Source organism: Salmo salar, chromosome 24 (assembly GCF_965601325.2).
Source record: "Salmo salar chromosome 24, fSalSal1, whole genome shotgun sequence".
Classification (NCBI taxonomy): domain Eukaryota; kingdom Metazoa; phylum Chordata; class Actinopteri; order Salmoniformes; family Salmonidae; genus Salmo; species Salmo salar.
Genome location: NC_138314.1, coordinates 32486159 through 32500175, shown reverse-complemented (window position 1 = coordinate 32500175; position 14017 = coordinate 32486159). Strand labels below are relative to the sequence as shown.

General features: G+C 41.2%; 1 protein-coding gene across 1 annotated transcript; it reads right to left on the bottom strand.

The window, feature by feature from the left end:
• Positions 1 to 1716: 1716 nt before the first annotated feature.
• Positions 1717 to 13894, bottom strand: LOC106585651 (solute carrier family 2, facilitated glucose transporter member 11). The gene is made up of 12 exons (XM_014172080.3): positions 12553 to 13894; positions 11942 to 12040; positions 11065 to 11225; positions 10634 to 10758; positions 10343 to 10472; positions 10082 to 10230; positions 9322 to 9509; positions 8619 to 8729; positions 3180 to 3281; positions 2833 to 2908; positions 2437 to 2564; positions 1717 to 2296 (listed from the first exon to the last, which is right to left on the bottom strand). Exons 1-12 carry the CDS (start codon positions 12619 to 12621, stop codon positions 2099 to 2101), a joined length of 1536 nt encoding a protein of 511 aa, XP_014027555.1. The 5' UTR covers positions 12622 to 13894; the 3' UTR covers positions 1717 to 2098.
• Positions 13895 to 14017: the final 123 nt, after the last annotated feature.

The following is a 14017-nucleotide window of genomic DNA, read 5'->3' as shown; positions in this document are numbered from 1 at the left end:
GGCAAATCCAATAAAACACATTACTGAGTACCACTCTCCATAATTTCAATCATAGTGGTGGCTGTATCATGTTATGGGTATGCTTGTAATCGTCAAGGACTGGAGAGTTTTTAATGATAAAAATAAACCGCAAAATCCTAGAGAAACTTGGTTCATTCTGCTCTCCACCAGACAGTGGGAGATGAATTCACCTTTCAGCAGGACAATAACCTAAAACAGGGGTTCGTAAACTTTTTCACTCAGGCCCCCCTTCCAGCATTGGGGAACATCCCGCGCTCCCCTTGTGCGCACGCCACGTCTAGTTCTATGGGCACAAGCACTGTTCGTGACACAAACTGTTCAAACAGTTTTGCAAAATATTTTGCAGGTTTGCACTAACCAATTTCGCAATTGTACCTTGTGCATTCTATTATTATTACATTCTATTAGTAAGTTGAAAGCCGGACTGAGTGCGCCAGTTGGAGCGCTCCCCCTTGCCCACAGTTTGGGAACCACTGACCTAAAACACAAGGCCAAATCTACACAAGTTGCTTACCAAGAAGGCAGACAGTTTTGACTTAAATCTACTTGAAAATCTATGGCAAGACCTGCAAATTGTTGTCTAGCAATGATCAACAACCAATTTGACAGAGCTTGAAGAATTATTTTAAGAATAATGGGCAAATGTTGCACAATCCAGATGTGGAAAGCTACTTAGACTTACCCAGAAAGACTCACAGCTGTCATCGCTGCCAAAGGTGCTTCTGCAATGTATTGACTCAGGGGTGTGAATACTTATGTAAAGGAGATATTTGCAAACATTTCTAAAAACATTTTTTCACTTTGTCATTAGCTAATTTCTTTATTATATTTCAATATTACCACTTGTATTATATTATAATGCTGCAATGGCATTTTTTGCCCTATTGACCATGTGTCACGTCCTGACCAGTATAAGGGGTTATTGTTTATTGTAGTTTGGTCAGGACGTGGCAAGGGGTATTTGTTTTATGTGGTTCGGGGTTTAATGGTATATGTATTTATGTAAGAGGGGTGTTTTGATTTATGTGTTCTGGGGTTTTGGGGTAATGTTCTTGTTTTGTATTTCTATGGTTTTCTATGTTGTGTATTTCTGTGTTGGCCTGGTATGGCTCTCAATCAGGAACATCGTTGTTGCTGATTGAGAGTCATACTTAGGTAGCCCTGTCACCTGTCCCTTTGTGGGAAGTTGTTTTTGCACTGCTGTGCTAGCCTGCAATACTGTTCGTTCGTATGTTTTCTTGTTTTGTTTTGTTACGTGTTCAATAAAAGATCAAATGAGCACTCAACCCGCTGCGCCTTGGTCCAGTATATACGACGACCGTTACACCATGAATGATTCCTTTGTTCAGTTTCTAGACAGCCTCATTATCACATGCCCTGGCCTGGCCATATGGCTGTGATTCTGTTGATTTTTAATCTCGGTAATCCAACCTCAAATGTTGAGTAAGTAAAGTAACACATTATGACTACACTACAATATGATGCTGTAAGTGTGTAAGCACAAAAACATTGAACTGAGTGCTGGTTTGTTTGGAGATTATTTGGTTGGGAGTATGGTATGGTCCAGTAAATCCTGAAATCATAGACTGCCTCATATATAAAGTGGGCTGCAAACTTGTAAGCCTCTCTCCATGTGTTCATTTAGGAGACTGACATGTTGTGGACAGATTTTATTGGAAATACGGACTTGGAGGATAGTCATTTTTATGTATTTTATTCATTCAAAATGTTAATTGACAGATGTTGGCAGATACAGATATAAATCAAATGTCAACACATTTTCCAGTAAAATTCTTAATGTAATCCTGAGCAGCTAATACCATATTACCAGTATGTTAAACTACTGAGCCTTAAATAATTAGTGTTTATAACCTATATATTTGTAAAAATGGATCCAATATGTTGCGGATCTGGACTTAACATTAACAGCACCAAATGTTGTTTCCTGTGTTCCGGTTATCATAATGTTTACTCTTCAAAATCACGATCCCTGACAAAGAATGAACATTCTGGAACTTAAAAAAAAATCCATGACTGGGAGATATTCATAGTGTGGTAGCAACACTGGAGCTGTGTTTCACAGAGGGGTTGACAACATTGTTGTCCTTGGGCTGTGGTCAGCTTTGGAAGCCTTCCTCTTTTCTCCAGACTGGAACTCTGTTTGGATCTCCAGGAAGGTTTTGTTCTTTGTCTCGGGGACTACCAGGAATATGTATACAGCCACCAAGACACAAACAACCAAGAACACCAGGAAACAATACTGCTGCAACTTAGTCTGTGTGGGTAGAAGAGCAGACCAAATCCATCTAAAGCCAGCTCCCAAAACAACCATATCATAATTCCATGTCAGTCGTATAACCTAACAGTAACCACCTTATTTTAAAGGTTAAGTATCATGAAACAGTTGGAACCTACCACAATAAATGGAAACGCCATGCCAATGAAGAAGAAGCTGAGCCAGTTCACGGACCCTCCGATCATGTACGCAGCAGGCCGTGTGGTTTGTGTGAATAACTCTGTGATCAAGATGTTTGTCACACCACCTGCAAAGGACAAAGTGAAGGTATAGCAGGGTTGGGGTCAATTCCATTCAATTCCAGTCAATTCAGAAAGTAAACCAAATTTCAATTCAAAATGTTCTAATTGAAAAGCATTGACAATAATTTGAATTTCAGTGTGCTTCCTGAATTGACCTAAAACCTGAGCTAAAGTGTTAGTTTTAAATTGATTTATAATCAGATTATAAATAATATTGCTGCGAGATCACACCATACTGGCATAGATTAGTTATACGTAAGTTCTGTCGGTTACCTGGTCCCATGCCAAAGCTCAGTATGAAAGCAAAGACGCATCCCATACTAAGATAAGGTATCCATGGGCCTGCTCCCTGTGTTCAAGGAAAGAACACAACAATAAAATCATAAACAAACTAATGTTCCCAAAGTGGCCACCTAAGCCACATTCAGGGTTGGTAACACCAACGTGATTTATTTTATATCATTATTTTTATGGTAACACACAAGGGTATAGAAACATACTATTGCTGACATTACAGAAACTAGCAAGTCACATTTAAAAATGCAGAAGTGCAATACATGTATCTTTTTCTGATTAAAACATTCACACAAAATGGAATTGTTAGATCAAAGATGCTTTACTTGGAAGGTGAGGGTCAGAGTGAAGCAAATACACCAGAAAGCCATAAGGGTGTACCCTCCGATGATAAGCACTTTTCGTCCCAGAGATTCGATCAGCATGCCCTGAAAGACACAGCAACTCACATGACATACCAGCAGACAAGCCGTGGAGAAATATATGATCTTCTTAGTTGAACAACCTAATTAACACGTTTCCAGTCACACCTAGTATCACACCACTGGTATCTTCATTAAATACAGTGCATTCGGAAAATATTCAGACACCTTCACTTTTTCCACATTTTCTTACGTTATAGCCTTATTCTAAAATGGATTAAATTGTTATTTCCCCCTCAATCTACACACAATAACCCATAATGACAAAGCAAAAACAGAAATTTTTGCAAAAGTATAAAAATAATTTTAAAAAACGGAAATATCACATTTACATAAGTATTCAGACACTACTCAGTACTTTGTTGAAGCATATTTGGCAGCGATTACAGCCTCAAGTCTACTTGGGTATGATGCTACAAGCTTGGCACACCTGTATTTGGGGAGTTTCTTCCATTCTTCTCTGCAGATCCTCTCAAACTCTGTCAGATTGGAAGGGGAGCGTCGCTGCACAGCTATTTTCAGGTCTCTCCAGAGATGTTCAATCGGGTTCAAGTCCGGGCTCTGGCTGGGCCACTCAAGGATATTCAGAGACTTGTCCCAAAGCCACTCTGGCGTTTTCTTGGCTGTGTGCTTAGGGACATTGTCCTGTCAGACTGTGGCGAAGGTTCCTCTTCCAAGGTCCTGAGAGCTCTGGAGCATGTTTTCAAGGATCTCACTGTACTTTGCTTTGTTCCTCTTTCCCTTGATCCTGACTAGTCTCCCAGTCCCTTCTGCTGAAAAACACCCCCACAGCATGATTCTGCCACCATCATGCTTCACCGTATGGATGGTATTGGCCAGGTGATGAGCGGTGCCCGGTTTCCTCCAGACGTGACGCTTGGCATTCAGGCCAAAGAGTTCAATCTTGGTTTCATCAGACCAGAGAATCTTGTTTCTCATGGTCTGAGATTCCTTTAGGTGCCTTTTGGCAAACTCCAAGTGGGCTGTCATATGCCTTTTACTGAGGAGTGGCTTCCGTCTGTCCACTCTACCATAAAGGACTGATTGGTGGACTGCTGCAGAGATGGTTGTCCTTCTGGAAGGTTCCTCTCCACAGAGGAACTCTGGAGCTCTGTCAGAGTAACCATCAGGTTCTTAGTCACCTCCCTGACCAAGGCCGTTCTCCGCCGATTGCTCAGTTTGGCCCGGCGGCCAGCTCTAGGAAGAGTCTTGGTGGTTCCAAAGTTCTTCCATTTAAGAATGATGGAGGCCACTGTGTTCTTGGGGACCTTCAATGCTGCAGAATTTGTTTGGTGCCCATCCCCAGATCTGTGCCTCAACACAATCCTGTCTCAGAGCTCTAAGGACCAATCCTTCAACCTCATGGCTTGGATTTTGCTCTGACATGCACGGTCAACTGTGGGACCTTATATTGACAGGTGTCTTCCTTTCCAAGTCATGTCCAATCAATTGAATTTACCACAGGTGGACTCCAATCAAGTTTTAGAAACATCTCAAGGATGATCAATGGAAACACAACTGAGCTCAATTTTGCGTCTCGTAGCATAGGCTCTGAATACTTATGTAAATAAGGTATTTCAGTTTTTTTGGCTTTGTCATGTGATATTGTGTGTAGATTGAGGATTTTTTTTATTTCATCAGTTTTGGAATTAAGGCGGTAATGTAACAAAATGTGAAGGGGTCTGAATACTTTCTGAATGAACTGTATGTTAATCCATCGGATGAATAGTAACATTCAGTGCCTTGCAAATGTATTCATAACCCTTGGATTTCTTCACATTTTGTGTTAAAAGTGGAATTAAAATTGAATTAAATTGAATCTACTCAAAATAATCTGTAATGTCAAAGTGGGAAAAATCTTAGTTAAAGGTTAATAAAAATGGTATAACTAAAGTATAGTATTCAGCCCCTTTGTTCAGGCAAACCTAAATTAGTTAAGGAGTAAAATTTGTGTCACGGTTGTCGAAAAGAGGAGCGGACCAAAGTGCAGCATGTGTGTTGTTCCACATTTTATTTACACTGTGAAACTATGCAATACATATAAATAACAAAAACAACAAACCGTGACGCAGAGGTGAAACATACACTGACTCAAAGATAATCTCCCACAAACCCAGGTGGAAAAAAACCCTACTTAAGTATGATCTCCAATTAGAGACGAGGACCAGCTGCCTCTAATTGGAGATCATCCCAAACAAAACCCAACATAGAAATACAAAACTAGAACCTGACAACATAGAAAAACTAAACTAGAAAACCCCCCCTGTCACGCCCTGACCTACTCTACCATAGAAAATAACAGCTTTCTAAGGTCAGGACGTGACAGTACCCCCCCCAAAGGTGCGGACTCCGAACGCAACAAAATAACCCCCCTCCCAAAAAAAGGGATGGTTACGGAGGGTGACAAATGTCTATGGCGGCTCTGGTGCAGTAGGCAGAACCTTCTCATCCAGCGGATCCTCGGGGCGTAACCCCCGCTCCGCCCGCTGATCCCTCTGCTTTTGTGCCCCCGGACCGGATCGTTGTCGGAGGAACCGGACCGTAGATCGTCGCCGGAGGCTCTGTGCTGCAGACCGCCGCTGGGGGTTCCGGACTGGGAACTGTCGCCGGGGGTTCCGGACTGGGAACTGTCGCCGGGGGTTCCGGACTGGGAACTGTCGCCGGGGGTTCCGGACTGGGAACTGTCGCCGGGGGTTCCGGACTGGAAACTGTCGCCGGGGGTTCCGGACTGGAAACTGTCGCCGGGGGTTCCGGACTGGAAACTGTCGCCGGAAGCTCTGGACTGGGAATGCGCACTGGAGGCCTGATGCGTGGGGGTGGCACAGGTGGCGCCCGACTGGTAACACGCACCTCAGGGCGAGTGCGGGGAGCAGGAACAGGACACCCCGGACTGGGCAGGCGCACTGGAGGCCTGATGCGTGGGGCTGGCACAGGTGGCGCCAGACTGGTAACACGCACCTCAGGGCGAGTGCGGGGAGCAGGAACAGGACACCCCGGACTGGGCAGGCGCACTGGATATACTGGGCCGTGGAGGCGTACTGGAGGTCTCGAGCATAGAGCTGGCACAACCCGTCCTGGCTGGATGCTCAACCTAGCTCGACAAATGCGGGGCGCGGGCACAGATCGCACCGGCCTGTGAATGCGCACTGGCGACACAGTGTGCATCACCGCATAACACGGTGCTTGCTTCGTCACTCGTTCCCCACAGTAAGCACGGGGAGTTGGCTCAGGTCTCCAACCTGACTCTGCCAATCTCCCCGTCTTGGGGGGGGGCTGCCTCTCGCACTTGCCTCGTGGTTGGTATAGTGCCTCGTAATATCGCCGCTCCGCTTTAGCTGCCTCAATCTCCTCTTTCGGACGGCGATACTCCCCAGCCTGACTCCAGGGTCCTTTCCCGTCCAGAATTTCCTCTGAAGTCCATTCCTGTTTCTCCTGGGCACGCTGCTTGGTCCTTTGGTGGTGGGAGATTCTGTCACGGTTGTCGAAAGGAGGAGCGAACCAAAGTGCAGCGTGTGTGTCGTTCCACATTTGATTTACACTGTGAAACTATGCAATACATATAAATAACTGAATAACAAAAACAACAAACCGTGACGCAGAGGTGAAACATACACTGACTCAAAGATAATCTCCCACAAACCCAGGTGGAAAAAAACCCTACTTAAGTATGATCTCCAATTAGAGACAACGAGGACCAGCTGCCTCTAATTGAAGATCATCCCAAACAAAACCCAACATAGAAATACAAAACTGGAACCTGACAACATAGAAAAACTAAACTAGAAAACCCCCCTGTCATGCCCTGACCTACTCTACCATAGAAAATAACAGCTTTCTAAGGTCAGGACGTGACAATTTGGCTTAACAAACCACACAAGTTACATGAACTCACTCTGTGTGAAATAATAGGGGTTGACATAACTAACTCTTCCTCTGTCCCCCATGCATACAACATCTGTAAGGTCCCCCAATAAAGTATTGAATTTCAAGCACAGATTTAACTACAAAGACCAGGGAGCTTTTCGAAAGCCTCATTGAGAAGGGAGATGATTGGTAGATGGTAACAATAACAAATCAGACATTGAATATCTCTTTAAGCATGGTAAAGTTAATGATTATGCTGTGGATTATGTATTAAACCACCCAGACACATCAAAGATAGTCATCCTTCTGAACTGAGCTGCAGGAGAGGAATTAAACTTCTCAGTGATGTTACCATGAGGTCATTTGTGATTTTAAAACAGTTACAGAGTTCAGTGGCTGTGATGGGAGAAAACTGAAGGTTGATCAACGACATTGTACTGACTCCACAATAATGACTTAAATGACAGAGTGAAAAGTTGAATACAAATATACAGCATAAAAAAAAATCCCAAACATGCATCCTGTATGCAACAACGCACTAAAGTAATACTGCAAAAAAAACATACTGCAATACTGCAAAAAAAACATGGAAAAGGAATCAACTTTTTGGCCTAAATTCAAAGCCTTTTGTTTGGGGCAAATCCAACACAACAACACATCACTGAGTAACTACCTCCTTATTTTCAAGCATGTTGGTGGCTGCATCATGGTATGGGTATGCTTGGCAAATACTGGGGAGTTTGTCAGGATTTAAAAAAATGGGATGCTGCTAAGCACAGGCAAAATCCTGGAGGAAAACCTGCTTCAGTCTGCTTTATACCAGACACTGGGAGAGGAATTCACCTTTCAGCAGGACAATAACCTCCAACAAAAGGCCAAATATACACTGGAGTAGCTTATCAAGAATACAGTAATGTTCCTGAGTAGCCAAGTTACAGTTTTGACTTAAATCTGCTTGAAAATATATGGCAAGACTTGAAAATTGCTTTCTAGCCATGATCCCCAACATCTTGACAGAGCTTGAATAATTATGAAAAGAATAATGGGAAAATGTTGCACAATCCAGATCGCTGCCAAATGTGATTTTAACATGTATTGACTCAGGGAGCTGAGTAGTTATGTAATGACCATATTTTTGTTATTTCATTTCTATTAGTCTAAAAAATACAATAAAAATAGTATTTTGTGTGGATTGTTGACAGAAAATTACAATGAAATCCATTTGAATCCGACTTTGTAGCACAATAAAATGTGAAGAAATCCAAGGAGTATGAATACTTTTGCAAGGAACTGTAAATCAGAATAAATATGTTCTATGAGAACAGTATTGTGGGAATACCACCATGGCATGATGCAATTTGTGATCAGTCATGTGGAAAAGAGGCATGGGGTTGCGTGACAATACGCAATATACTCCATGCATGCTTCTAAATACTTGGATATAAAGTATCTGTACTCTGAGCAATAGTTGACACTTACACAGGTAAGGGCAGTGAGGCATTCACAGGCTCCTGTGCCCACAGTTACGTAGGGTATGTTAACCTCTGGAATTCCAGCCTCCTCAAACACATAATCTGTATAGAAATAAATCTTCAAGAGCGAGAGAACGAGAGAGAGAGTTATAGAAAACTAATTAAACACAGGGGCTTCATACTATACCCTATATTGTATAGTGTATACCATACCCTACACTCTGACAAAAATAAGCTTTCAAAAGGGTTCTTTGGCTGTCTCCATAGGAGAACCCTTTTCGGTTCCAGTTAGAACCCTTTTTGGTTCCAGGTAGAACCCTCTGTGTACAATATTCCATTTACAGAACTCTCGCGTTAAGTTCAAATAGCCTCCAGGACATGCAAGTTGTTATAGAGTATATAGACTATACAGGGTATACATACACTCTTAGGAAAAAAAGTGCCAGAACCTAAAATGGTTCTTTGACTGTCCCCATAGGAGAACCCTTTGTAGAATCCATTTTGGTACTAGGTAGAACCTTTTGGGGTTCCATCTAGAACCCTCTGTGGAAAGGGTTCTACATGAAACCCAAAAGGGTTCTAACTGAATGGAATATTGTACATTTAAACCAACATCTTCTCATCTTAGCTGACTTGAGTTTATACTGAGAAACGTTGCAGCCCTGAGGGCTCATAGGGTCATGTGGTGAATTGGTCTGCTGCTGACGTACAGCGTTGATGCCGTTGAGCTGCTGGGCGGCGTTGATCACGATGATGGTGAGGACTTGCCAGCGGAGGCTGCGGTCCATGAACAGCTCCCAGGGCTTTTTGGGTTTGATCCCCATAGCGCTGATCCTCTCTCTCTCCATGTCCTCCCGCTCGCGGTCAAAGTTATCTGTGCCGTGGAGTTGCTTCATCGCTGTCCACAAGGAACACAAGACACAGCTCACATGGTCCCTCTCCTCTCCACGGCTAATTTGTTATCCCTCACACTCATAACAAACAGGAATCCACTCATTCACCCAGCCAACGAAATCAGACACAGTGGGATACACAGTAATATTTCTTTAAGAATCAAGGATTGTGTGACTAGAGAGACATTGCCTAGCAGTGTAACCTTCTGTTATAGTATGTACTGCAGTCATATGCTTGACCCAGTAAGTCTCAAGGGGAAATATTTGTGCAATTGATGTTTCAGAGTTCCGACCCTTCTGATCTGAGATAAAGGTGGAATGATCACCCTCTCCAAAGTTTCCACCCTGTGCACCATGTCAAATCAATGTTCAGGGACTGAGAGTGACACAGCTCAGCTCTCTTTTTTAGATCAATGATTGTAGGTTACGATATAGGTTTGCACACTTTGTTCCTTCCTACTTTGTCACTGAAACAACTTTTTTTCTGTCAAAATAGTGTAAAGCACGATTCATGTTTTTTTAAGACAATTTGTCAGTTCCTAGGTGAGAGGGATTTTTACATGTGATTGAAACATACCGGTTCCACATCCAACGTCATCCCCTCTGTCGATCAGCAGGTAGCGAGGGCTCTCTGGGAACCAGGGTAGTATGAGGAGCTGCAGGAACGCTGGGATACAGGTGGTGGAGAGTAGGATGGGCCAGTACTCTTCTTTACCCAGGAGCTCACTGCAGGATCATAGACACATTTAGTGTGGGAACGCAGACAAGACATTATACACAGTCTTCATTTCAAAGTACTCTGCGAGGTAGGTTTTAGTCCAGGATGATCTTAACTTACTTAAGCCCAATCACCTGTCCAGTAAGGATGCCCCCAGTGATGAAAATAGAGGTCCCCATCGCCATGGCGCCACGAAGTGCTCTTGGGGCGATTTCCCCCAGATACAGTGGCTGAACGCATATGCCAATGCCTGCAAATCAGCAGATTGTTAAAACAAAGTGCGGCACATTGACTTACAAGCAAGACAGAACCTTCAATACATCTATATTTTTCAACACACTCATCTTAGAAATAAAGACTGCAAACTGCTGATGTCAACACTTCACTTGACTAACTAACTGACATATTTACCCGCATTTACTCCTGTGAAAAATCGTCCAATTATGAGCAGTTCAAATAATCCAGTGGGATAGCTCAGGCCCATCAACAGAGCAGCCAGTAAGGCAAATGCATTGTTCATCATCAGTGTCCCTTTTCTGTGACACAGAGAATATTTGAAAAATTAAAGGAGAGCCGTACACTCTAGGAGCTCAGATGCAATAATTGAATAACCTAATATCCAATGTTTCAACAGACAAGCTGTCTGCATCAGGGTATAGAGAATATTTGCCATTAATACAACATTTATTGAAAGTGCCTTGTTCGGATAGAAAAAATACTTACAGTCAAATGGATATAGCTAAAATAGTAATAATAGCCTATGTGTAAAATTGGGGACTGACACAAATATCCAAATGGGAATTATAGCCAGTAGCCACTATTAACAAAACACTTCTCTATACCTCCCAAATCTAATTGCCAGTGTTCCACCAATAGTCGCTCCAATAAATCCACCTATTGTGAAAATGGACACGATGCTGGACCACAGTAGAGTGAGGTATTGCTCTGAGATGTTCTCTTCATAGCGCTCCAGCCAGGTTTGGTTGATGAAATTCTGCACAGACTGGACAAAGAAGGCATCCCTTACTCAATACTGCCTTGAAAAGAGAAGGCATTGCTCACAGCTGGAATGTAATCATAATTTGCATTATTTTAGTATTATTATACAGTTGTAAGATCTTAATTCGATCACTGTTTTGTTGCTGAGAATCTTCCTGCACTGCAGGAAATGCTGATGAGCTTTGATTTACATAAATTCATTGAAAACCTACAGTTATATTAATAGTATTGTACTTTTCATGTAACCTACTTTTGGCAATACAGCTAATAGCATAACCACCGATCAAGCAACATTATGCGCTAAATGTTCAAATCCTGTTAATGCAGGATTATTTTGTTGTGAACATATAGATCAAATTAAAATCCTACATCTGTGCCCCTGAATGTGTGTGAGAAATGTACCAACCACACAACAGTTACACAACAGTTACACAAGGCTACTGAAATTACATGGTAGAATTCACATTTTTTTTACTCAAATGATTAGTCAAGATTCCCTTGTAGTGTGACCTAAGATTGAAATGGAATATCGTCACCAGGGTTGCATGTGACTGTGACTGTTTTCTGAACACACAGGCATGGTTCAATGAGGGAAAAATACAAATTATTATCCAATGTCCTCATCATCATCTCATCAGTTCAATAACAACTAAACCTCTCCTCTTTAGCTATCTACGTATAGTCAATTTAAGTAGACAAATATTGACAATAATGTGTTACCTTGGTGGGGGAATTGATGATGGAAATATTATAACCATATTGAAAGGTTCCACCGATGCAAGCTGCACAAATTGCCAGTAGAAGGGATGTGTTAGGACACTGAAACCAATAACACACATAATTGGTGGATTAGCATTCCATAATATGTACAGAATCTGTGCAGTAGTACTCTTCAACATTCATTATTAACAGAAAAAGGATACCTTCAACAAGAGCAGCCTAATCATTATCATATTTTACTATTAGATAGCTTTCAGAAGTTCAAATGAGGCACAAGTACAGATCACCTATATTTTAGCTAAGGTTATTAATTACAATAGCCAAGTGTAGACAATGAAGTAAACTATAGGTTTCTTTAAATAAGTTAATAATCATTTCAGGCCCCATTTGCAGATGAAGGACACTTAAAACAGTGGGCTTAGTTGATATGCATTATAATACATTTATGTAACCTATAATTCTCTTTTAAACTGTCATTACAAGCAATTGTAATAATAATAATAGTAATCATAATAGTAGTAATTATAATAAATTATCATTACTGTTATTACTGTTGTCATTATTATTACTAATATAGTAATAACACATTGTTATTGTATTATTATACGTACCTTAATTTTCTGTTTTGTTTCTGTGATACCTTCAAGCAAAGGTTGATATTCCGTATCTCTTTTAGTCATTTTGAGTCCTATACTTTGTTTAATGTATAGATTTTGCTGTCAAGCAAAATACATTTATCTTACAAGTGCAAAGTTTGCTCTAGCGTACTCATCCTTAAGCAGAGTGCCTTTCGAGAATGTGGTTGGATGCGCAGAAAATATACTGATTATAATACAATTGATCAGTTGTTTTAATCAGTGTCCCATCGTCTGAGCATAACATCGAATTACAGTCTAAGTTCATTCTGCACTCTTTACACAGCAACCATTGATTATGACTGTGTGAAAGGCATTCCTCTCTCACACACCGGTTACAGATAATCCATTCTGTGTGGATATCGTCATCAAACAGGCAACATTTTTTATTTGTCATTATATCAATAAATAAAGAAAATCTGTTATGCCTACCCTTTTCTTTAATTCTGAAGACTCTTCATTACTATCCATTTTTGGTTCATTGAGCCAGAACATTCAATAGGCACCATTAATGAAAGTTAGGCAACTGCAACCTAGTTATGGATTAAAAAACCTAGGCTCTTTATGGCCTGGTAACAGCCAAGGGCACACAGCAGTTCTAATGTGTGATTCCATTGTAGCCTAGGCTGTATAATTATCACAAGGGCGTTTGACAGCACACATCAACATTATTTTACTCTGTGCTACCAGTAGGCCTATGCAGTACATTTACCTCAAGCTGATGTGAAACAAGTTAAGAAATTGCACTCTCCACTGAGGTTGACTATCCATTATTTTGATCTAAAACCATGTACAAAAACTAAAAAATAAGAGGTAGAATATAATATGGAAATATGGGATTTCACCCATTTTCATTAGTGAGGCAATTTCCCTCTTTGATCATAAAGACCTCATTGTTTGTGAAGTCAAGTGACCAGCAAAGCTCATAAGCCTCTTCTTGGTCAGCAGCATGGTCATTTAACTGTTGCCAGATAGGCTCTACATGTTTTTGCTATAATATCAATCATTTCAATTTCTAAATACCTTTTCACAATGGGAAAAAACTGAAACATATTTATTCAGTATTGACTAGCATATTGAGCCAATGGGGACTAGATACCTTTCATTCTATCCTATAATAACCTTGCAAGTTTACACAAACATTAGACTTGGAATATCAAAATGTCTAAATTCTTAGCCAATTTGTAGACAAAAGAGACCCTTGCATTAAGTTACTTATATTATTTAATGTATACCCTACTAAATGAATACTGTAAACCGTGCTACTAGAGTTTATAAACCAACGCGCAACATCGCGAGACTTCCGGGAATGTTTGTGAAGCATTCCAAGCATACCCGGCTGGGGGTTTGGGGTTAGAGAAGTCAAAGTTCATTTTCTCGAAATCTAAAGGCACAACCTAGTTTCGAGCCAAACTTTTATGTAGCTGAACATGTTATTACT